This window comes from Cucumis melo, chromosome 2 (assembly GCF_025177605.1).
Source record: "Cucumis melo cultivar AY chromosome 2, USDA_Cmelo_AY_1.0, whole genome shotgun sequence".
NCBI lineage: Eukaryota > Viridiplantae > Streptophyta > Magnoliopsida > Cucurbitales > Cucurbitaceae > Cucumis > Cucumis melo.
In genome coordinates, this window is record NC_066858.1 from 17,273,633 (window position 1) to 17,299,038 (window position 25,406).

The 25,406-nt window shown below is 35.3% G+C and overlaps 1 protein-coding gene across 1 annotated transcript; it reads left to right on the forward strand.

Moving 5' to 3' along the window:
- Positions 1-797: 797 nt before the first annotated feature.
- LOC103501540 (anaphase-promoting complex subunit 4) lies at positions 798-14,626 on the forward strand. Its single transcript, XM_008465144.3, has 20 exons — positions 798-1,162; positions 1,247-1,323; positions 1,447-1,558; positions 2,031-2,122; positions 2,321-2,404; positions 2,585-2,824; positions 3,672-3,746; positions 4,348-4,499; positions 5,010-5,170; positions 5,247-5,347; positions 5,422-5,496; positions 5,615-5,794; positions 7,803-7,885; positions 7,974-8,072; positions 10,050-10,154; positions 12,679-12,817; positions 13,065-13,292; positions 13,412-13,564; positions 13,893-13,974; positions 14,257-14,626. Exons 2-20 carry the CDS (start codon positions 1,255-1,257, stop codon positions 14,349-14,351), a joined length of 2,325 nt encoding a protein of 774 aa, XP_008463366.2. The 5' UTR covers positions 798-1,162; positions 1,247-1,254; the 3' UTR covers positions 14,352-14,626.
- The last annotated feature ends 10,780 nt before the right edge of the window (positions 14,627-25,406 follow it).

Below are 25,406 nucleotides of genomic sequence, written 5' to 3' on the forward strand. Positions count from 1 at the left end.
CTCTTTAAATCTCACTGATCCACTCTAAACAATTGGTTTAAAATCCAACCTATAAACCGAATCCCTCTCGGGGCAATGAAAGGGTGGGGCCATTTATTCAAGACTTGGATTCATTAAGAAACAACCTATCTGCTAACCCTAAAGCGGGTAGGGGTGAGTTCGCCCAATCTTATTCACCATATGTTCAAAATGGGAGGCTTATTGGGGCCAGTGCTGGCAGATTTAAGGATCATCTCGACAATAGTTCATAGTTAGCTTAGGATTAAGATTAAGTTACCTATGTCCTCAATAATCGAAATAGACGATTTTAAACATTAAACGACGATTACAACTTAAAAGTATCTATTTCATAGTCCAGTTTTATGTAAACTTTTTACATAAGATGCCCCCATTTTCATGTCTCTACGAACGATTCAATATCACATCATTTGTGCTAGCTAGTTACATCTGTAGTGTCCCAACATAAGGTGCCTAATTTTTATTCATATACTATAGACGATTTAGACTATATATTCGAACTTGATATAAGTTTATGTCTATCTAAAATTCAAATTTACTTATTAGATTTCAGATTATAATATTCATCTCTAATAACAAAATCTTAACAACTTAAATAGAATATGATTTTGAATTATAAACCGTGAGTTTTAAATATAAATTCCAACCAGTTCGTAGGAAAAGGACTAAGGCTGATCTCCCCTTCTCTCATAAAGGGTTCAAACAAATAATTCTTTTTAGAATGCGTTCATTCTTTAAAAAATAAAGTGGGAGGTAGGAGTAATACTGGGTCGATCAATCAATTGTTCATGCAGCGGTTTAACACTTAAAAATATTTTTTTTAAAATTATGGATTAAAACTTTACATACTCCTCTTGTTTGTGGATAGAGACTCTCTTCTCAGGTCATGCTCACCCGTAGGAGGGGTTATTTCTTATTTCTTATTTTATTTTTGTCAATTTCTCAAATTTATAGAACTCTGTCTTTTGAGTTATTTCTCGCGCCTTTGTGACCGGCGGCAACGGAAGTCACCCGAAAATCTCATCCCGAACTCCAGAAAGTGGAATCCTCAGTGCCGGAGTGCTCGCCCTCAAGGGCTTGTCCTTCTTAGCCTCTCTTTCGTACTTTAATAGTTCCTTTGTAGTAATTGTAGTGCATTGCAGAAGTAAGTCATCGATTCATACTTTGGCTTCTGAAGTTATTCTACCTTCTTTTCTGAGATTTGGTACTGTGGATTTTTCCATTTCAGCTCTAGCTATGGAAACCGACGAGGCCGAGCGTGTGCTTCCATTTCAGCTCCAATTCGACAAGCCTATTGCCTCGCAGGTTTTAATTTTCACTCTTCGCCATTGGCCTCTACTTAGAGTTGCCCATACATTAGTATATTATTGTGCGTGATAAGTTTTTTTTTTCTTCTGCTCTGAATATTTGATGATTTGCTAATGCAAGGTTAAAATTGCCGAGTGGAACCCTGAAAAGGATTTGCTAGCCATGGTCACGGAAGACTCGAAAATTTTGCTCCACCGTTTCAACTGGCAGAGGTTGTGGACTATATCGCCTGGTGAGTTCTATGTTTCCGTTGTTTCCGTAGCTTATTTTTTACATTTCCTTATTTCTTAAAAAGAAAATTCAACGGGTGTGTTCTAGTTTTCATTTTGAAACTGCTATATTGTCTTTGTTTGATCTAAAGAAGTGCTTCTAATATATGTTGAAGTTTGATTTTTTTTTGTTAGAGTGATGCATAGGTTAATTAAATTGATATTAAACTTTTGATACTAAATCCTGACGAAGGGCAATATTTCATCTGCCAAAAGACTATCTTTATGTTATTGATTCAACTTTTGGTGCTATGCTAAAGTTTAAATTCTTGCTTTGGAAAATTTTAGTTCAACAAAACTTAATACATCAACATCTCAACCATATAGTCACTTCCTCTTTAGACCTCTGTGTTTTTCACTTTATTATTGGGTTCTTATGTGTTATGTTGTTCGATGACATCCTTGGCAAGGAATGATTGTATAACTTCTATGTAGGAAGGTCTATAAAATCGTTATGTTGGAGGCCTGATGGTAAGGTGATAGCAGTGGGACTTGAAGATGGGACAGTTTTATTGCATGATGTTGAAGTGAGTTGCCTTACTTTAACTTTAAAACACATTTTTGCTATTGATTGGTTAATTGTGGAATTCTTGCACTCAATTATGGTGATCCAGACTCCTGCTAGTCCAGTGGTACTATGATTATTTAGATCAGCTTCCAATGTGCCTAATATAGATTTCATTCTCTTGCTGCTTTTTAGACCCTTTATTTTGTATGTCTAACAGAATGGAAAGTTGTTGAGAAGCCTAAAGTCTCATGCAGTTGCTGTGGTTAGTCTAAATTGGGTGGAGGATAGCCAGTTGATTACAGTAAGTAATTCTCCACTTATTTATTTGGTGTTTTCCATGAAGTTTATTAGAAAATCATTTTGCTAACCTCATCTAGAATGTGCAACATGAATAACGATTTTCAAATATGGGTTTATGTTTTCATCCAAAAAAAATTTGTTTCCTTTTCATCCTTCACCTGTTTTCAAAATTGTGGTACAGGACAAAAATGAAATCTTGTCAACTTATGAAGATCGCACTCGCCGTATTTTCCCTCCTGCTCCTACAATTCCTCGAATGCCTGGACTTGTTTCTGGAGATACTGGTTTCATTGACGACTCTGAAGACTCATTTACGGAGTTGTCAAATTCTTCGCAACAGCGGTTTAACATCTTGTGCAGTGGTGACAAAGATGGAAGCATCTGTTTCAGCATATTTGGCGTTTTTCCAATTGGAAAAATAGTAAGTTAACTGCGATTATATTTATAACCACAACCACAAACCTTTCTTCTCTCTTTTCAAAAAATAGGTACTTAGCTGGTTCTTTGCTCGCTTCATCAGTATAGTTCTTGAATACATTGATTCACTTGTATGAAAGTTCAATGTGGTATGTTAATTTCAAAATTGTATATTTCTATTTTGATTGTGATCGCTTCTTGAACACTCGATGTATAAAGACCAAAACCTGACCCCTAGCTTTCCTATCCTCTGCTGGCCTTTCGGTGAATACAGACGAGCAGAGGACGAAAAAGCTAGGGTTCAGGATTTGGTCTTACACATTTCAAGTGATCAGGAAGTGATGTCAATCAGAACAAAAATATACAGTTTTGAAATGAAAATACTACTTTAAATTGTATTACAAGAGAAACGAAATAATTTTATCTGTGTATTTGAGAACTATGCTGATGAATGGAGCAGAGTAATTAGTTAAGTGATAATTTTCCAAAGAGAGATACGAAAGCTTCGTTGTTATATGCGTGTATAATTTCTCAATCCTAAAATTATCTGTTTAATAAAGGCTTTTTGTTCTATAAAACTATATTTCTTGTACACTCCCTTTTTGAGTACTTGGAATGCAAAGCATCTGCTTTCCTTTTTTCTTTATCTTTTAGACATTGACTTTATAAGGTAACTGTAATAAAAAACAACGTGTAGTGTAGTTATACAATGTGTAACTGGAGATTTATGTTTTCCCCCCTTTTAACACATGCAAGTTTATTTTTATTGTTTTTTGTCTTGTTGCCGTCATTGTATTGATGTATTGAGTGTCTCTCATCCTTTGACGTGCTTTTCTTTTTCAATGGGACAGAACATACACGAGCTTCATATTCCTCTTCAAGATGCTAGTGCTTCGTGTCACCTTCTGAATGCTGAAATTTACAAGGTATGATAAAACAGTTCGGAGGATTTCTATTCTACATTTATGGATTTTATTTGTTTATATGGCCTCTTCCTTTAGGGCAATCGTTTTTAATTTGTTTTCATAGCTATGGAAATATGGTGACTTCGAGCAACAGGAGTATGGTGAAATTTAAATGGAGTTTAACTTATACTTTTTATAACTTATATTGGTTCAAGTGAAGTTGAGATTTTAATTGGTCCATATCTTGGCATGAATGCGTTATTTGCTTCTAAATCAACTTGTAACCTTTGAATATTCGATGTTTCAAGCAGAAGCTTGTGGAAGTGAGATTTCTGATGCATATGGAGCTTGAGCTTCAAGTTTCAAAAATCTCCTCCGAACTATTAGAGCATCGTGGATGTTAAATTAAATAATTTAATATCAAGGATTATCTGTTCAGTCTTTAAGATTTCTAGTTGTTAGATTAATATCTTACTTTAATGTAAAGATTTCTCCAATAATTTTCACTGTACCTGAAATGTTTGTCTGAACTGGGAGTATTGTAACTTGGTTTCAAGTTTCAGAATTTGATGGTTTATGAGTAAATACGATAATGTACCTAATTTGTTTTGTATTATTGTAGGTTGCTTTATCGAAGGATTTTTGTCGTTTGGTAGTCATGTGCTCAGGAGAACTCGTTGGTCATGGGCATGATCCAAGAAAAATACAGATCACTGTTCAAGGTGTGCATGGCATGCATTCTTTAGTGCTTGATACTTCAATCTTTAGGAAGAGGTAATTACTGCTGACACTAGGAATATTGCTGAAATATTTGTCCTCGGATTTAGATTTTCTGGTGTTGTATTTCTATCTCTTGAATTCTGATAGGAATATGATAGGAGCCAAAAGGTGATTGTAGACTTGAGGGTGTATTAGTAATTACATTGTTAATTGTCGTAGTTGAATGGTCATAAGTAGGATTTAGGGGTAGGAAGAGAAGCAGATCTTGGGAATTCTCAATATTCCCTTGAATTTTTCTTTGGAATTACAATAATTTCCACTTCTCCCCCTTAATTTCCAGACTCTGGTATAGGTTACCATTGGATTCTCATTATGCTTCTTTTTAATTACCCTAATATATCTCTAAGAAAAAACTGGTATGATATTTCAAGCAATTTTTTCTTGTTGAAAGGTTGGTTGAGTCCTACTGAAGTATATCTTATCTAGTATTGTCCCATCATATCCTTTCTAACCTTTGTGCTCCTGGAAAAAGAAAAGAAAAACTCATTTTCTGCGTCATTGTAGGAAAAGTGAGCTGCATCAGGTAGCTCAACAAGCTTCTAACATTGGGGAATTGACTGAGGTAATAAGGGTATCGTTATCAGTAATGAGTAAGCAGTGGTCTGATGCCATGCACACTTTCCGAGAGAAGTTTGACTCTTTATCCACGCTGATAGTTAACCATGGTAGTAATAGATATTATTGATATTCATTTGCTACTCCCTTTACCCCTACTCATGTCATTTCCTTTCCTACATGTAGGACTTGATTCATCTGCCCAAGAGGAGTTTCTTAGCATTCTAGGTGGTGCACGAACTAGTCCTCCGGTTCACCAATTTTTAGTTAACTCTCTTGGTGAAGTGGTATGCACAGTCTTTTCTTTGATCATTTCAGATATTAATGATCGTTTTGTTGTTCACTCCAATTTTTTAAATAGGGTGCAAAGCGTGTGTCTAAGGCTATTTCTGGGGCTGGCAGTGAACTCCAACTTATTGTCCTAGATCATCTTCAGGTGGAAATGCATACCGTAATACTTTATTATTATTCTTGACTATTATAGTTTTATTTTTTGACATGATATCAATATAGTTATATACTAGTAGAACTTAAATGGTAGATTTTCTTTGCAGCCTGCTGCAGAAATCATTGGATTTCGAATGGGTGAACTATTAGGGATTTCTAGATGGCGTGCACGTTTTCAGGGAGTTGGTTTGGATGAGAAGCTTATGCACAATGCTACAGAAAAGGTTGGTACGCTACTTGTGCAAGTTGAACGATTTATGAGGGTGCTTTCAACAGTCTTGCAGCAGGTATGCCCTATGGAAGATGAATTTTTGCTATGGTTTTCATTTGAATGCAAATTTTGCTGTGAACCAAAGCCCCCTCCCCAACAACCCACGGAGATTGGATTTTTTTTGTCTTTCAATAGAGAAGCAAATTGAGTTGTACAATAGAAAAAAGCTTGTTAATCCTTAATTTATCATTAAAATTTCATTTCAGTTTGAGAAACAAGTTAATTACATTCTTGTGGCTAACGAGGTAGTCGATGATTGTAAGGGGTGGGTGTATAAATTGGAAATTGAAAATCTTACAAAATAATATAAATTGAAAATTGAAAGAGCTAATGACACAAATTATTCATCCTTTCTGCATGTTGTCCGAAAGGCTCAGTGCTTTAGGTTTAATGGAGGAGATGGATCTTAGTTTGGACGTATTTCTTGTGTGAAGTTTATTACTACTCTTGATTAAAAAGCTAGGATTAAATTCGTCTTCTTCTGAAAGTATAAAAACTAACCTACTATAAACAAATCTTTACGAAATTGTCAACTACACTTCATTATACTTCTTACATAAGTTTGGTAAATACATTTATTTTCTTTAAGAATTTCTGCTATGCCCTATGCTTTTGGGTTTAATCGTGTTGTATTTTTGTTCAGAATTCAAATAGGGGGGTAAGATGGGTTAATTCCAACCTAAAATTTTCTCAAAATGTGACAATATAGTATATTAGTCATCATTGTGAGCAATAAGCGTAAAGTGTATCAGTGTGTTACCCTTGTACAAATCACAAAAGTCTTTGTTTCCGAAGGGTTGAGGTAAGGAATCCTTTTCCCTTGTTTTTATCTGCCAGATTTCTCTCTGAATGGTTTGGAAATATAGTTCTGAAAGGTTTTTCGGTTGGTCTAGTTTATTTCTCCATAAATCATCCTCATTTTGCCAGTGCTTCCCTAGTAATCTTTTGCTTATTGCTCAAAACTTCTAGTCTGCTTAATTTAAAAAATTATTCTTAAGTGGCCTTAGCTGGGCAAATAGCTTTGTTGGAGGTCTTTCTTTGTTTTAGAGTTTCATTTGGTTTCTCTTAAAACTTAGACAACTGGAATAAAGCTTCGTTGGTTACTTGTAGCAACAATTTATCTCTTTTTTCTAAATGGTTTTGGAGATTGATGGAGGAGCTAGATTCTTTAAAGTAGTGTTTTCTAAAATATGGTGTCTCTTACTCTCAGTGGTGGTTGGGACTTGGGATTATGCGCATATCAGAGTCGTAACCTTTAAGAGCCTTTAAATTGCTATAATTTGCTTCAGAAGCATCCAGTTCGGAAAATCTAGGTTTGTGGTGGGCAATGTTTGTTCCTAAGATTTTGTTAGGATCAATTTCGGGTCCTTTGTATTTTGAGTTAGCTTCCCCCAGGTTCACGGTGAGGAGTATGCTAAGATGTTGAGTGTGGGTTTGATAGTTCTTTTCTGTATGTTTGTTAGGAGGAGTATCCAAATGATTGTAAAATTTGGAAAAAAATCGATACAAGATAGCTTTGATTCTAGATCGAGTCTACCCCTAACTGTTGATTCATGTTTATAGTGTTGGGACAATATGGGACATTTATTCTTCAAATATCCTTTCTTCAAATTTGGCATAAACTTTCAAAGGCCTACGGTCATGGTCTGATCTTCCTAACTCTGGTCTTATAGTGTCTCTTAGAACTTGTCATAGTGTCTTCTTTGTCCTTTTTCTAATAGTGTTTCTGGTAACAATAACATCTTACTGTGGTACTTAAGTGGACTTCTTACAGTGGTATACCTATGTAACTAACTTTCTCTCTCGAAACAGAATCAAGCGAAACATGTCTAAATGACTATTACAAGCCCAACCCCTAATCCCTTCTAAGCTGGAATTTGGAAGCAATTACACTATTCTTTCTTTTCTTTGTGTGTGTGTAAGCCAAACCTGTATAAAAAATGGGTTCGTATTAATGTGTGTAATAATGGACAATTCTTCCTGCTTTTATAATTTTGTTATATAAAACTTTTGTTTTTGTGCAGTTCTCAAACTTCTTTAACTGGCTTATACGATGTATTAAACTACTTATGTCAGAGCCGAGTGATCAACTTCTACCTTATAATAGGTAGTTCTCTCTCTCCCTGATATAATGACACTTGCTTAAGTTGTGAACTCTCTCTACCTGATCTAGTTACATTTGTTGGTCATTGCAGTGAACTTGTTGTCATTTTCTTGAAGTTTTTATACAATCAAGATCCTGTTAATAAGCTGCTTGAAGCATCTGAAAACGACAACAATATTGAGATTGACTCGTGAGTCTTATTCTTCCATCCTCTCTTATAAAATGTAAATATATAATTGATAGAAAATCACTAAATTTGAAAATAACTGATGTTTCTCAAGTAGTTAAGGAAATCAAGAAGTGATATTTTAAGAACAAATCATAACAGTGGTGACTTGAATATTTAAATGAATTTAACTTTTAACTAATGTTACAAATGTTAATTCAATTAATAGTACACAGACATCTTTTTAATTTTACTCGACATTCTGATTAAAAAGATCACTCTTATCAAAATTCACATCATGAACATAATCTTCACCTAATCCAGGAGAGGATTATCAACACCCACCTCTGTATAGATACAAGCGAAAGACAAATGTTTCCTCTTCTCTGTAGCCCTGTCCATATACTTCAACTTTCTCACTACCTTCACATAATCTTAGTAATCAATATATGGTTTTATCAAATACAGCTTGTTTGTTCTAGTTTCATTTTGAACTTGAATACATTTATAAAAAGAAGAATTCTTGTTCTAGTCTCTGTTGGAAGACGGAGAAAAACCTTGGATCACCTTCTTTGGGATTGTCAGTTTGTGAGGTTTGTATGGATTTGCTTTTTGCACAAGTTTGATGTCCAGTAGCTTGTCATTTATCTTTGGGATTGCCAGTTTACCGTTAGTTGGAAACCCTTTCTGTGGGGGTTCTCTTTGTGGGCTTGTTTTTCTGTATGCCTTTGTATTCTTTTTTCTTTTTCTCAATGAAAGAAGTTATTTCTTTCAAAAAAAAAAAAAAGAAAAAAAAGAAAAAACAGAAAAAAAAGAAAAAAAGAAATCATTGCTCCATTTGATAACCACTTCAAGTTATTTATTTATTTTTAAATTTGAAAGGTCTTTTGTCTTAAAAAAGTCAAGGTTTCGTGTGGGTATTCTCTTTTGAAAGGTTAAGGACCTGTTGTAGAGTCCAAAGAATCCTTCAAAATTATGCTCCTCTCTCCTAATTGGTGTATTCTTTGTAAACGTAGTGAAGAGTCTTCGATGCACTTTTTTTTTCTTTTGTCCCTTTGTTGCTAATTGTTGGGGGAGACTGTTTAGCCTGTGCAAAATGCAGTGGTGTTGGCTCAAGAAAGCTTCATATGCCCTTGTACAGTTAGTTGAAGGTCCCAATTAAATGCTCAGTTGAACATCCTTTGGTCCAATTGGATTTTTGCTTTTCTTTGGAGGCTTTGGTTTGAAAGAAACTCTATATACTCTCGTGATCAAGAAGTAATAGTGACTTTTATGGATTTCTGTTGCTTTTTTTCTGTAATTATACCCTAACCCAAATTTGTACTAGTTGAGCTCGGTGTGGAGCGACTACATTTCCCTGTCCTTGTGTATCATTCTCAAAAAAAAAAGAAAAAAGAAAAAAACTTTTTAAGTTTGTAGGATTTGGTTTGAATTTTGAAATCATTTTTAAAAAGTAGATAACTACAAACAAACCATGGTGGCCACCTACCGAAGGTTGGATATCCTACGAGTTTTCTGCATGCTGTAAGACCAGATAGGTTATCTTAGGAGATTATTCGAGGTTCATGTAAGCTGATCTAAATACTTATGAATAACATAATGCTAAGCCCAAGTGTTTATCGAAAGTGGCCTTCTAATTTTTTTTTTTAAATAATAATAAAAGGCCATGTATTTATTATTATTATTATTATTATTATTATTTTGCCTTTGAGTCTTGAGTTGTCCCTACCACATCGCCTCCCCTTTTCATTAAATTTTTTCTTCCATAACCTCCCCCCACCCATCTCAAGGATCCATAAGAAGGAATTAATGCTTAAAATTTCTCATTTCCATAGATTAAATAATTAAATTACTTGCATCTATTCTGCATTCTCTTAGTTAGCTCTTTTTGATCTCTAGGGAGTTTTCCTTTTCGTAATCAATATTTCTCCATTCATGTGTGAACCATATATGTATTGTTTTATATCCAACAGTGACTTGATCTTTTATCATTTTCTGCAGGGAACTTGTTGAAAGAGTAAGAGAATTGGCTCTATTTGGGGGATTTGCAGATTGTGAATTTTTAAGGAGGACACTTGGTCTGGAATTTCAGCAGATGGAATCTAGGTATTCCCTTTCTTCTTTTCAGTTGGTTTGGGAGTAGTTTTGCATTATAATATTGACAAGTTCTGACAATATGGAACCATGAAAAAGCTGAATACTCCATGTTTTTAAATGCCTAAGGTGCAATGTCCCTTTGGAGCCTAGGCACAAGGCGCACAAAAAAACGTGGGTTTTTTTAGGAACACTACACATAAAAATATTACATTAAAAAGAGAGAGCATAGTTGCAGAGGGAATATGGAAAGTAAAGACCCCAAACACAAGAAATTTTTCATTTAGCCATAGGAAACTTGATTCTTTTAGTTAATAAAGAAGGAAACCATCAATTATTACCATTTTTTAAAATTAATGAAAAGCCCTAAGGCCTGCTTTGAGCCTTGGGGCTTCACAATCAGGCACGCCTTATTTTGTGAACCTTGCTTTCCAGACGAGGCGCTAGACTTGCGCTTTGAGCCTAGGCGTGCACCCGAGAGAGCTTATTAAAGCAGTGTGAGTACTAGACTTTGATTTGATTAGATCGAACTTGGATTTCTTAGAATATGATGAAACCAAGTTTCAACATTGAATCATGGTAAAACATGAAGTGTCCAAATTATCAACTCATAGATTAAAGAGGGTTATGTTGGCTGGTATATTGCTTTGGTTCTTATGCTCTGTCGAGCACATTTTATTTTGGTTCTTACTCTAAGTTGTTCCTCGATAATTTGCATTTTGTGATTAAACATTTACATTAATCCTCACCATCACGGTTAGCACTGCTATACTAAAAGAAATAAACTTAAGACCAGATGCCTGGTGCAGTCTGGTGGTCAGTTCCATTCCATGCATCCTCCCATAAGCTTATGAGCGGATGTCTGGTGCAGTCTGGTGGTCAATTACATTCCATGCATCCTCCCATAAGCTTATTGGCCACGAGATTGCAATCTCGTACTTAAGAAGAAATATGAATGATGGAGAGACAGAGAAGTGGGGTAGATTACTTTTGACAGAGAGTTTTTAGCCCAACCTAGAAGGACCCTAGGAAGTGCTTCTTGACAGAGAAGTGGGGTAGATTACTTTTGACAGAGAGTTTTTAGCCCAACCTAGAAGGACCCTAGGAAGTGCTTCTTTCTCTCACGTTCGGCATACCTGGTTCCCTGTAGGAAGGAAAGGAAAGGAAAGGAAACATCCTCTTTCTCTTTGGAATACTTGCGTATAAGAATGTGGAGATTCAGTTATGTTCTGCCCTGTTTGTAGTAAGGTTTATATGCCTTTTATTGTTTCAAACAAGGTCTTTGGATGTAGAATTTGCAAATGAATGAGAATATTTTTTCCTTTTGGTGTACATATGTATGTGTGTCAATAGATTATGGTGGCATACTTATGTGGTAAAGAGATCTATCTCTTAGATATCCTGATTTCTGTTCAAAAATAGATTGTGTCAGCATGAATCTGCATTGAACGATACCTTAAAGAAAGGAAAATAGTGAATATATGGTTTTGATGGAAATCTGGGAATCAGAGAAAACATCGAAGTTCTGTATTGTCTACTCTTGGCATGATGAGGACTAAAATTCTCAAGTTTCATAACGTTCTCAAATTCATCTTTTCCATAAGAATAACATTAATGACCCAACATTGTAACTGTCCAGCATGATTTCTTTGATTGCCCCACTTCTAGAGGTATCTGGTCAGAGGTTTTTTCTGCCTTCAATTGGTTTGTTGCTTTTCCAAGTGATACTGTCAACTGTGTTAGCCCCGATTGTTGATCATCTATCCACCTTTGAAGCTGCCAAAGAACGTTTATGATTATGCATTATTTGTGCTGTTTTGTGGAAAATATGGGAGGAAAGAAATGCTAGAATCTTCTGGGATAAGAACAAGAAAACCAAGGATATAATAGATACTATCATTCAGAACGTCTTTTTTGGTGCAAAGATACAGTTGCCGTACATAGTCATAGTTCTTTCCTTGCAAATTAGAAACACATTTTGTACAGATTGGGCCCCTTTTGTATACTCTTTGATTGAGTTCCTGTTTCATTGATTGAGTTCCTGTTTCATTCAATCAATGAAATTATTTCTTATATATAAAAAAACAGAACATGTCTCTGACTCTAAGAGGCATTTGGCTCTCAAGTTGGGTTGGGTTGGGTAAAAGAGACCCCCCCTCCCCAGTCCCCACCTTTTGGTTTGCCAATAATTAAATAGGGTGGTTATTCAACCCACCTATGTCAATATAGAAGTCTCTTTTGGACTTAAAAATTTACCCAAAAAAAAAAAGAAAACCGTTGTGGGAAGGTATCACCCTCCTAAAGGGATTCTTAAGAAACGCCCAACGATGTTAACCTTTTTTTTTTTGATCCAGTACTATTATGCATTAATTACTCTCGTAGTCCTTCCACATATCTTTAAGCAATAAACTGGTGATCAAATTTTCACACCGATATTTCTTTAAGAGCTCGTTGTAGATCAGAATAGTTAAGAATTTACAAATACGTACTCGGTATTTCCTTAAACTGTTATCTAACCATTGATTTACTTCCACAGTTTTAAGGAAGCTTTTCTTATGCCCTTTATTACAATCTCAAGAAAAATACTTTGTGAAGATATAATATCCCTATTCCCCTTTCCATCCTCGTCAAGTTGCCTGTCTTCACATGTTCCTCTCTCCGTTTCATACTATGAGGTATTTATTCTGCTATTGAGCTGTTCTATTTATGCTTGTCTCTTGTTTACTTTTTTACTGAGGTTTGGCAGTTGTTCACACAACGAGTTCGATTGTTATACAACTATTATCCTCAATGTTAATTGTTAATAAGTAGTTTTTATTACCATGGCTAACAGTTTTTGAAGGCATGATGTCCACTAATGCACACTGTTCCTTTCGATATGGCGTTTGTTAATTTTTCAATTTGCTTTTAAACCCCATATAGGATTCCTCTGAAGTTGTTCCTGCCGATCTAAGTTGTGAGCAGAAGTTTATAGATTATATATCTTTCAGAGTCCCCGATGATTCTTTTGCAGAAATTGCAAATTGTGTAGGCATAGTCAGGAGATTCATCCATGACCAGAGCTGCTCAAACGAGGACCATTCCTCATCGGAAGCAGTCTTAATATCTATTCCTGATGGTTCTCAGTGTGTTGATCTTTCTTTGTACAAGGTAATGGTTCAAGTTAGCAAGCTTTTATTCTCTGCACCCTAGTTATATATATAAAGAAGAGGGTAAAAGATTGACAGATCCTGTGTGAATAATCTGTGAACCTATTTGGTTGTAAACAGGATGGACAGATTGTTTTGTTATTAAATGAAACTGCTTCTACTTCTGAAAGCTCTGTTGGTTCCTATATGATGGTTGTGAAAGTAGATGACCTTCCGTTTGTATCTGTGCCAAGATCTCCCTGTCTGGACAATTGGAAGATCCTTCAACTTAAGGTTTTCCCTTTTGCTTAAATCTCATTGAAAAGATTCATCATGAGTGTATAGTCTTTCATACAACCATTATTTCTGAAGTCAATTCCCCAAAGATTACTTCATATCTTCATAAATCGACTTCTGCAAATGTGCTATAATGCAAGGGCTTAATCTGATTTAAATGTAATTAATTCTTCCAGCTCGGATGTTAATTAGAATTATATCTTTTAGTGGCTCATAAAAGAAAAATTTATACATCTTTTAAATATCCTGGAGATGGGAGGTTTTCTATAGGTTTCATCCTCAAAATGTTATTTTTTCTTGTATTAATGTTCCTTTTCTTCTCTAGGATAATGTTGTCCCTCTGCAAATGGAGAATGAGAAAGTTCGCAACATTTCTCATGCTGTCATTTCTCCTTTGGCTGTTAGTGGTGAGTGTTCATCGTTGTAATATTTTTTTACTATTTTATGTATACTAATGGTGTGTTTGGAATACATTTTTAAATGTTTAAATTTAAAAAAAAAAACAAGTTTTTTTCTTTAACAAATTTGAGTATTTGACGATCACTCAAAATAGCTTTTAAAATACTTTTAAACCGTTTTTATCAAAAGAGTTTAAATAAAATTAAATTTTAAGAAACACTTTTCTTTGGTCAATCATTCCAAATGGGTTTAAATGTTATCAATATAAGCACTTGGTGTTCTTGTTCCAGCATCAAGAGGAGTGGCTTGTGTTTTTGCTGCGAGAAAGCGAGCGTTGGTCTACATCCTAGAGGAAGATGAGGATGAAGTATCAGATGCTGAGTGAAATTCATTTGATACTAATGTAGTTTCTCCCCTTTATTACGATAGCGATATGTTGTGTAGGTTGTTAGTAATTATGTCTATGTTTGTGTTGATTATGGGCATTAGGCAAAGCTTCTATTTTTATACATTTATTTTTAACTTATTCAACTCTTCTTCTTCTTCTTCTTCTTTTTTTTTTTTTTACCGCTAGAAAATATTTATTAGCACTTTAGATTTTCAATGTTGTAAAAGTACTTTGATTAAAAGAAAGGAAAGTAATATGGACACTTTTGTTAATCTTTTCGAATAGAAATTGTCCATTACAATTAAACATTTGACGTTACCTGAGTTTATATTTTTAATTATTTTTGAGAGGGTTATTGAAAATTTTTAAATTTTCAACAAAACATTAAAAGGACTTGATTTATAATAATAAGAACACACACTTTGAGAGCATGAGTTCATTGAGCATGTGCTAGTAAGTCATTAAAACATAGGTTATTATTGGAAAATTAAAATTAAAATTTGAATCAAATATAAATAAATAAAGTATAAGAATAGTATTAGGTGATCTCGTGCATAATGAAAAACGACAAGTTTTAAACTTTTGATTGCACTTTTAGATAATAATTGAGAAAGTGATTTATTTGATATTGTTATAAATATTACAATAAATATAAGATACTCATGCATTGTTGTTTAAAAAACAATTGATCTCACCTACTAACTTTTGTTTTATTTCGTGAATTCATTCTAATTAGGCTTTTAAGTATGCAACTAGATTAGACATCTAGACTAGGTTTATGCGATAAAAGGTGTTGAATCCTATCTATGTGTTATTAATTTTAAAGATGCATCGTTTACGTATATGTTTTCATCTCTCTTGTCTAAGTGTAAACAAAAAGAGAAGTTTCTTAGGTAAGTCAGAGTCCAACTTAGGGAATCGGTGATCTTAATTGCTTAATCATGTACTACCTGTCCAATTTAAATGTATGAACAATATTATCTAAGCTATATATCTACGCTCTGTGCATTGGATGAACAAGATGGAGATGGCGTTGGTGAATTACGGGGAGTGAACTCTAATGTGTATAATGGCGATGAGAATGCAGAAATGTCTAAATAATTAGGTGCAAAGCAAGGGTAATCAATTCGTCAAAAAGATAAAAATATATTTGTTAACTTCATATTTAAGGCGAACAACCTCTAGGTGCCTTCGCCATACTTACTCGCCCTTCGGGATCTAAATACTTGAAGTTAAAAGATGATTATATCTGATCCTTCTGGCTAAATTATATGCAACTCATTCTGTATTAGGGCGAGCAACCTTTTGGTGCCTTATCGCCATGCACAATCGCATTTCTGATATGCATGCTAAGGATAAGTTCGACGACAAGAACTTATTGCTACATTCCTATCGCCATCTGTTTAGTTAATTCCAGATTATCAATTTGTCAAATGATAATAGTCATCACTTCATTTTTTCTCTCGAATAAAATGAGGCATTAATTGTTGCATTTAACATAACAAGACAAATAACACAAACATCAAGATTTTATAACATTGATTACGCCTTACATCATTTTCCTTTTTACTTAGATTCAATAATCTTGAATAGATAAAGAAACGGAAGAATGAAAATAGAAGGAAATTGCATTTAAAATTAAAACTCTAAGCCTTTTGGCCATGGTGTTCAAATTATAAATACAATTATAAAAATTACAAATGAAAATACAAGGATATGCGTCGAGCTGCTGAGTATGATTTCTCATACTCATTGGTTTAGTTTTCTGCCAACATCGAGAGGAAGCAAAAGGGGAATTTCTCTCAACTTTGTTCAAAGCTCTCACCTAAAACACAGAAGGGAAAACGAATTATGAAAGTGAGCTTGCTCTCCAGTATGTTTGCACACTTGTTCTTAAAGATACAACATTCTATTTATAGGCGAGGATTGATAGAACTTATCATCATCTGGGCTTCATTAATTCTTTGATAAAGTTGCTTCGTGTCACAGATGTCACTTTTATCTTTTCCTGACATTCACGCCAACCACTTTGTCTGCTAGCGATGTGGATCACCTTGTTTCATTTTTCTAATCGCCAAGTGGTCGCGTGTCTCCTTGAAAAGTATTTACAAAATATAGAACATTTTTAGATTTAATCAATAATAGACAATGATAGCAACTAAAATTTTGTTATACATTGTAAATATATCTCATATTTATAAAATATAAACACGACATGAAAGTATAATATGAAAGAAATGTGAAACAAATTGCACTGAATTGCTTGATTTTTTCATTGATAGATGTTGCTTATTTATACAATTACAATGAAGTAAATATGGTAGAAAATAATGACAATTGATTACAATTTAATTTACAATTATGGGCTTAAATTATGGAATTATTGATTACAATTTAATTTACAATTATTGGCTTAAATCATGGAGGGAGATTTGGGAAGATTGATTTATTTCTTAATATCCCCCCTCAAATGGATGACTCAGGTTGAGTCAGTAGTTTGTTGCGAAGATGAAGAAAGGTTGGAGCCAACAATGATTTTGTGAGTATATTAGTAAGTTGCTTGTTAGAGGAGATGTGACAAACGGAGATATCTTTGCGAAGAACTTTTTCTCGAACAAAGTAATAATCAATCTCAATGTGTTTTGTTCTTGCATGGAAAACAGGATTATGAGCAAAAGAGACAGTGAAACCATTATCACACCATAGTGTTGGTGAAATTTCTAGAGGAAAACAGAGATCACAGAGAAGTTGCCGTATCTAGTAAAGATCTCTGTTTGAGGCCATAAAGACTCTTGTGGAGAAGACACACGTGGTTTGGGCAGGTTTTATCTTGGAAAGCTGTAGGTTGAGACATGTATACTGTTTCCTGAAGAATACCATGAAGAAAGGCATTTTTGACATCTAACTGTGTCAAGGACCAACTGTATTGAGCAGCAAGAGCAAGACTAATTTGGATAGTAGGTTTCTTGACAACAGGACTAAATGTTTCATCAAAATCAAAACCATGTACCTGGTGATAGCCTTTTGCAACTAGGCGTGCTTTGTGACGAGCAACTGAGCCATCAGGATTATATTTGGTATGAAAAACCCATTTACAGCCACAATATTCATGGATGGATGTCGAGATACTAAGGACCAAGTATCTTGTGCTTGAAGAGCATTAAATTCCTCACACATTGTGTTTCGCCATTCAGGATACTTGGAGGCTTCAGTGTAGGATGTGAGAGTTGGAATTGTTGTTGTGATATGGAAAGTCTTTGGTTTAAAAATTCCTGATTTTGTCCGAGTTTGCGTGGCATGAGTGTTACGAGGAGTTGGTGCATTGGTGGTGAAAACATCTATCGCATTTCCTGTATCAACAATAGATGAAACATGCAAAGAATGACAAATGGCATTAGTATCCATAGAAGGTGAGCAAGTATTGTCAACAGTGGATGAGTTAGAAGTGGGAGATTGTGGGGATGTAGAGTTTGAAGATTGTGGAAGGTTTAGTAAGGTGAGTAGTAGGCTAGGATCAGAGATGGATTTAGTGTGAGATGAAGAAGAAGGAGAGGATTGGGAAAAGGGAAAAATTGTTTCATGAAAGATAACATGTCGTGAAACAATGGTTTGTTTGGTTGATGGATTATAACAGAGATAACCTTTAAAATTGTGAGGCTAGCCTAAAAATATGTGTTGTGTGGAAGGGTTTATGTGTTGTGTGGAAGGGTTCAAGTTTGTGTTTGGTGTAGGGTTTTAGAAGGGGATAACATGCATATCCAAAAACTTTTAAATAACGCAAATCAGAAGTATTACCAAAAAGCTTTTCAAATGGTGACAACATGTGAAGAGAGGGTGAGGGCATTCGATTAATAAGAAAAACTTCAGTAGAAAAGGCATAAGGCCAAAATTCAAGTGGAATAGAGGAGTGAAAAATTAAAAACATTGCAGTTTCAACAATGTGACGATGTTTACATTCTGCAATGCCATTTTGTTCGGGAGTATAAAGACATGATTTTTTGGTGAGAAATACCTTTGGATTCAAAAAAGGATTGCAAATAATTGTTGCAGAATTCGCCACCACCATCGAATTGAAAAACTTTCATTTTCTGAGATAGTTGAGTTTCAGTAAAAGAAATTTTTTTTGCACAATATAAGGAACATCTGATTTATAAGCCAATAGGAAAGAGCCAAGTAAATTTGCTAAATTTGTCAATGAAACTGACATAATAACGATTTCCATTAGAAGAAATTATTGGAGATGGTCCCCATACATCACTATGAACAAGTGCAAGTGGTGTAAGAGAAGTAAATAAATATATAGGAAAAGGTAATTTTTTTAAAATTTTTGCTTTTAGACAACTAGTGCAATTGTAAGTAGAAAGAGAATGAGACGAAGATAGACCAATGTGAGATAAAATTGAACTAAGAATCCTTGAAGCAGGATGACCCAGACGAAAATGCCATAATGATGAATGCTCCTGTTTTGCGTGAAAATTTAAAATTGTTGAATGCATGGTAGATGTGGGTAGAGCAGAAATACTGGGAATAGGGTAGAGACCACTGATGCTTCCACCAGTATACAGAGTTCGACCAGTGACTTTATCTTGAATGAGGAACCAGTCAACATAAAAAATGAAAATACAATTATTATCAAGACAAAATTTATGAATAGATAAGAGATTTGCTGCAAGTTGTGGAGCATGAAGTATTTTGGAAAGATTAAAGGTATGAGAAGAAGTTGAGAGGTTACCACTGCTGGTATTTTGAATATTTAAAGATTGGCCATTTCCCACTGTGACAGTTTCCTCACCATTATAATTGTTGGATAGGTTGAGATTTACCAACTCATTCGTCATATGAACGTTACATCCATTGTCAGATAGCCAGAAATTATTAGTATGTTCAGAAGATTGAGAATTCATAGAATTTACCACCATTGCCGCTAGTTGAGAAGGTGGATGTCAGCCTTGATATGAGAAATTCATGCGATTGTAGCAATCAAGAGCTCCATGTCCTTGTTTTTGGCATATTTGACAAAAAATGTGTCCTGTTGCAAAATTATTTTCATGATTGAAAATAGGCCTATAACTTGGAGCCGGCCTAATAAGCCCACGCTGATGAGAGTGGCCTGAAGAAAAATTGTTGGCTGGAGAGAAATGGATTGGGCGACAGTTTTTGGGTTGAAGATGTTATTGGGCTGAGAGTGATGAAATGGGCTTTTGGGCCGTGAGAAATTTGCTCCATGCGATCTAGAAGAATAAGTTGGATTTCCACGAAATTGAGATTTATTTGGGGAATAAAAACTACGGTTATTTTTTTTTACCTCTTCCACGGCTTCCATGAAAATTCTGCATTGCGACATTAAAGGCGATGGGAGAAGCTTCGGTTACGGAAGATTTTTCTATGCATATGGTTGATTTCTCTGAGGTGAGTAAGGTGTGAAGCTCTTCAAGAGATGGTGCCGCTTCGAGTTCGAATCGATGTACATAAGGCATTAAAGGCGGCAGGAAGACCATTTAAGGTATGAACCAAGATTTCTTCTTCTTCAAGAGAAATAGATGCAGCGGCGAGTTTGTCAACAAGTGCTTTAATTCGATAGGTATATTGTTCAATCGTTTCATACAGATTTTTTGTTTCATACAGATTTTTTTATGGTGTAAAGGGAATATCTGAGGTCAAGGATATTGGCTCGGGTATTGGAAGAATATCTCTTTTCTAGAGAAAACCATAAGGATTTGGAAGAGGTTAATCCAACGACATGAGCAGAGCAGAGGGTGATAAGGTGGCGTTGATGAGGGTGATGAGGGCTTGGTCACGGAAGAGCCATGAAGATATTCTGGATTGGTTTCAGTAGCTGATGAAGGTAAGAATTTGGGAGGACAGGGAAGGGAATCGTCAATGTGGCCAAAAAGGGAATGAGATTTAAGAATGAAAGAAACTTGGTATTTCCATAGAACATAATTTGTGGAGTCCAGGCGAAGAGGTACGAGGTTGCAAATATTGGATAGCAAGAAGAGGGTGGAAGTGGGAACGGTTTTGTTTTGTGGAGATGACTTTGTGACAATGGAATTGGTGGGAATTTCAGTGGTGATTGAATCATTTTGGAAGCTGGAAGTTGCCATTGAGAGGAGGTATGTAAAAAGAAAATTTAGTTTGAGACTAGCTCTGATACCATGAAAGAGATGTGAAACAAATTGCACTGAATTGCTTGATTTTTTCATTGATAGATGTTGCTTATTTATACAATTACAATGAGGTAAATATGGTAGAAAATAATGACAATTGATTACAATTTAATTTACAATTATGAGCTTAAATTATGGAATTATTGATTACCATTTAATTTACAATTATGGGCTTAAATTATGGAGGGAGATTTGGGAAGATTGATTTATTTTCTAATATAATATACATCTTAGGTTAATTTATACCCTAAATTTATGGAACCGTGTGTCCATTGTGCTCCCTTGCTTCTTATTCTTAGGTTAGCTTAGATATACGGTGGGAGATTTCGATCATTTCCTCTAAGTGGTCGAGGACTTCTCTTGTGGAATCTTTTTACTTTGAGTTGTGAGAGGTTATTTGTTCCTTTTTTGGTTTAGCATTTTTGTTGTTTGTTGTTTTTCTTGTGTTTTTTTTTTTGCCTTGTATCTTGACCTTTGAGTTGTAAGATTTCTCTTGTTCTAACAATTCAATACTTCTAAAAAGAAAATGTGGAATACAAATGTAAAATATAACCATTATGTAAACCTACAAATATAAATACATGGTTGTAATGAGACTAAATTACTATTATGCTTATTGTGGTAGTTTTGTAATTTAAAAATTAAAAATGTAAAAAATAATGGACATTTTTTAAATATTAATAAACATGCATGCACCATAACTATGGTGTTTCTTTCCTGGGAAGCTCTCCTCTTTCACAAAATGGGAAAACCAAGCAATTGGGACAAGAAAGTGTTTTTAGGACTCCAAACCCAATCGGTCTTTCTTTTATTTTTCTTAATTATTTGACTTAATAACCCAAATTCAAAATGAAATATTTCGTATTTTGTATTTGACTCAGTTACTTGAGTGGCATTCCTTGTCCTTTTTATGTCCTTATTGTGGGTTGACAATGCTTTATGTCCTTTCAGTTCTTTCAAACATTAATTAGGATTGGGATGGGAACACCATGAAAGCTTCTTTTATAATTCTTCACTTCTGGAAATGCTTAATAAGTTGTTTTGAAACCGAATAGTTCTGAACAACTGCTTCCCTAATCTGTTTTTAAGTGTATAAATAAATATCACTTCAAATCCAACTAAAATAATGTAACGAACCAATTCTTTATACTAAGTTGAGGTCATTTCTAATTAAAAAATAAATAATTTTTTTAAATTAAAAGTAGAAAATAAAACAAAACCTCAAATTTTTCATTAAAATCGTAAACAAATGTATATAGAAATAAATTTTAAAAATTAAAATAAAATCCTAACTCTGACCCTATCTAGTTTTAAAAGAAGAAAATTAATAAAAACAAATATATAAATACTGAAATTTGAACAAATAACATCAGGCGGAAGCAAAAGTGTTTCCTATGGCTCGCCACGGTCACTTCTTGTCATTCACAAGCTTCCCTCTGTCCTTACCTCTTCCCTTGCCTGTAAAATTAAACATGAAAGAGTAAGTATAAAAATACACTCAGTAACGGACCCACTACTAGTCTCGTTAGGTGCCTGTTAATTTCCTATTAGAGTCCTATAAAGTAGTACCCCTAAACTGGCACGTTCCTAAATACGTGCAATCTGTGATCCCATAGGAAGATATCTAGTCTTCGGTGAACCCAAGGGAATACCTAAGACAAACTAGTCTTTAGTATACCCGAAGCCCGAAGGAACACTAAGACAATTGGGCTGTGAGTGACCCTGTCGAATCACTCGTAATCATGTCTATGTCATATTGAACTGGTGATCCCGTCGGACTACACGGTCATAAAAAGGTGATGATCCCGAGGGACACCCATGTGGGTACGACTCTAATAGATAAAGTTAACAGTACACCCTATTCATAGCATGTACATGATAAAACATCATCGTAACGTGGCGTAAGTATTGATCATATCATTCTTAACAAAATGCAGTCATCGTCATCAACATCCTACCAATCATAAACATAATATCAGTCTACATCATCAATCATCAAGATAATGACAGTCACTATCAATAACATCAAGTTATGCATTTTAGTTACCATCAATGCATAATCATAATTACATGCGGTCTCTTAAATCCAGTTCGAAGATCTAGTAGGAGAATCTCCTACCTCGAGATTAGCTTAACGAAATTATCCTAATAGTCACGATCAAGTTTCCCAAGGAAAAATCCTAAACAATAAGGGTAAATAACTAAGTTCAATAATTTAATTAGCAATTGCTTAAGGATCGAAAATCCAATTGATTCAACTTACCCAAAGTTGAGGTTGAATTCAATTTATCCATAACTGGGAAAATTCCACAGTTCTACTTCCAATTGATCTAACCAGTCCTTTAAGAAAAATAATTCAATTTAATCCAAAATTAAATTATTTAGGGTTCAAAATCAATTGTTATTGGGCATGCCAAAAAATCCAATCAACATACCAAAACTTACCAAAGTAGGTGGGAAGAAGGACCAAAAACAGGATTGGCGGCTGAAAACGGCTTGACTAAGGAGAAACAGCTAGACGGCTCGGCTAGAAGACAGGGTGACTTGGGTAGAAGGCAGAACAACTGGCGGGTGGCTCGGGTAAAAGGTAGAGTAGCTAGCGGGTGGCTTTAAGCCGCGGTTGAAGGAGGTGCGGCTGTGGGCGGCTCGCCGCAAAGACACATGCACGACTGCGTAACTCGGCGGCTTCGTGCGTGGCTTGCAGAAACGATTGGCATGCGCGACTGAGGATGACTGATGAAGAGCGACGGAACGCAACGGGGAGCTGCGACAGACGACTGGCGAAACGCGAACGGTGAGGATGATTGGCTGTATGCGATAGCTTGCGACGAAAAACCATGGCGACGACGACGATCGGCTTGGCTTGCAATGAAGGAGTTGCGACGGACGGAGGTGGAGTGGCAAACTTGAAAGGCTAGGGGTTTTTTTCAATGAAGGAGATGAATTACACAACTCCCCATGCTCTATCTAAACAAACAACAAAAAAAAAAAAAAAAAAAAAAAAAAACAACAACAACAACAACAACAAAACCAACAACAACAACAACAACAACAACAACAACAACAACAACAACAACAACAACAACAACAAAACCAACAACAACAACAACAACAACAACAACAACAACAACAACAACAACAACAACAACAACAACAACAACAACAACAACAACAACAACAACAACAACAACAACAACAACAACAACAACAACAACAACAACAACAACAACAACAACAACAACAACAACAACAACAACAACAACAACAACAACAACAACAACAACAACAACAACAACAACAACAACAACAACAACAACAACAACAACAACAACAACAACAACAACAACAACAACAACAACAACAACAACAACAACAACAACAACAACAACAACAACAACAACAACAACAACAACAACAACAACAACAACAACAACAACAACAACAACAACAACAACAACAACAACAACAACAACAACAACAACAACAACAACAACAACAACAACAACAACAACAACAACAACAACAACAACAACAACAACAACAACAACAACAACAACAACAACAACAACAACAACAACAACAACAACAACAACAACAACAACAACAACAACAACAACAACAACAACAACAACAACAACAACAACAACAACAACAACAACAACAACAACAACAACAACAACAACAACAACAACAACAACAACAACAACAACAACAACAACAACAACAACAACAACAACAACAACAACAACAACAACAACAACAAAAGATTTGGATGTTTTGGAATTTATTAAGGAAATAGGAAAAAGAAGAAAATAATAATAAATGTATTATTATTGGTTAAATAGGCTTCTTGGGAAATGAGTCATCTTCTTCACAAAAAGGAAAAAAAAAAGAGAAGGAGCAAACCCTAACCCTAACCCCGCCGCCAGTCCGAGATGATCGGCTGCATCAGGTGCGCCGCCTCCATCATTGATGTCGCGCCGCCGCAATAGTCGAACCGTGCGCAAGCGTCAGCCGTCACGTGGAGCACGTCACACATGACGATGCTCCGTCAGCCTTCGCCTCCGTCTTCAGTCGTTCGCGGTGCGTCGAGTCGTCCGCCTTGCAAAAGCAGCATCGTCGTCGTCTTCGTCGTTGGTCGTCTCCGTCAACAGACCGTCAGCAGGCGCAATCCGAGTTGACCTGCAGCAGTCGCTCGAGCCGTCCGAGCCGCGTGTGCGAGTTGCGTCTTCAGCCGCACGCGTGTGGTTTTGCTGAGTCGCGCCAGGAGTCTTCCCGAGTCGACCAGCAGTTCCTTCCTCCAACCGAGCCGCCAGTCAGTTTTTCCCTCTCCAGCCGAGCCAATTGAGCTGCCAAGCTTCTTTTAACCCTATTTTTGACCCATATTTTTTCAGTAAGCCTTGGTAGGTTTGATTTGGTTTTAGTCTACCCAGCTAAGGTTTATTTTGACCCTAACCAAGTTAATTGTTGTATTAAATTGACTATAGTTAACTGGAAGCCGAGCAGGGAATTTGTCCAACTAAGTCTAAACTGAGTTCGGCCTTGATCTTGGGTAAGTTACTTCAAATGGATTTTGGACCCTTATTTCTTGGAGGGTTAAGTTATTAAATTTAGTTTTTCTAACTAATTAACTAATTTAGAGCTTGGCTGCTTGGAAGTCGTGATTTTATTGTTAGAATTCGTTTGAGCAAATCTCCAGGTAGGAGTTTCTACTATTAGACCTACGAGTGGAAATAAGAGATCGCATTTATTTTTGAGTTGTGCATATTGATAACTAGATTGCATAACGGCTTGGTAATTAATGAGGATATGATATGACATGATGATATGATATGATGTTGTGATATGACTTGTTGATCTGATGATGATATGTTACGTGCATGCT

Coding starts and splice junctions, on each gene's coding strand:
- LOC103501540 (XM_008465144.3), top strand. CDS start 1,255: ATGGAAACCGACGAGGCCGAGCGTGTGCTTCCATTTCAGCTCCAATTC. Junction 5,348..5,421: donor TTAACTCTCTTGGTGAAGTG/GTATGCACAGTC, acceptor TTTTTTAAATAG/GGTGCAAAGCGTGTGTCTAA. Junction 13,975..14,256: donor TTCTCCTTTGGCTGTTAGTG/GTGAGTGTTCAT, acceptor TTCTTGTTCCAG/CATCAAGAGGAGTGGCTTGT.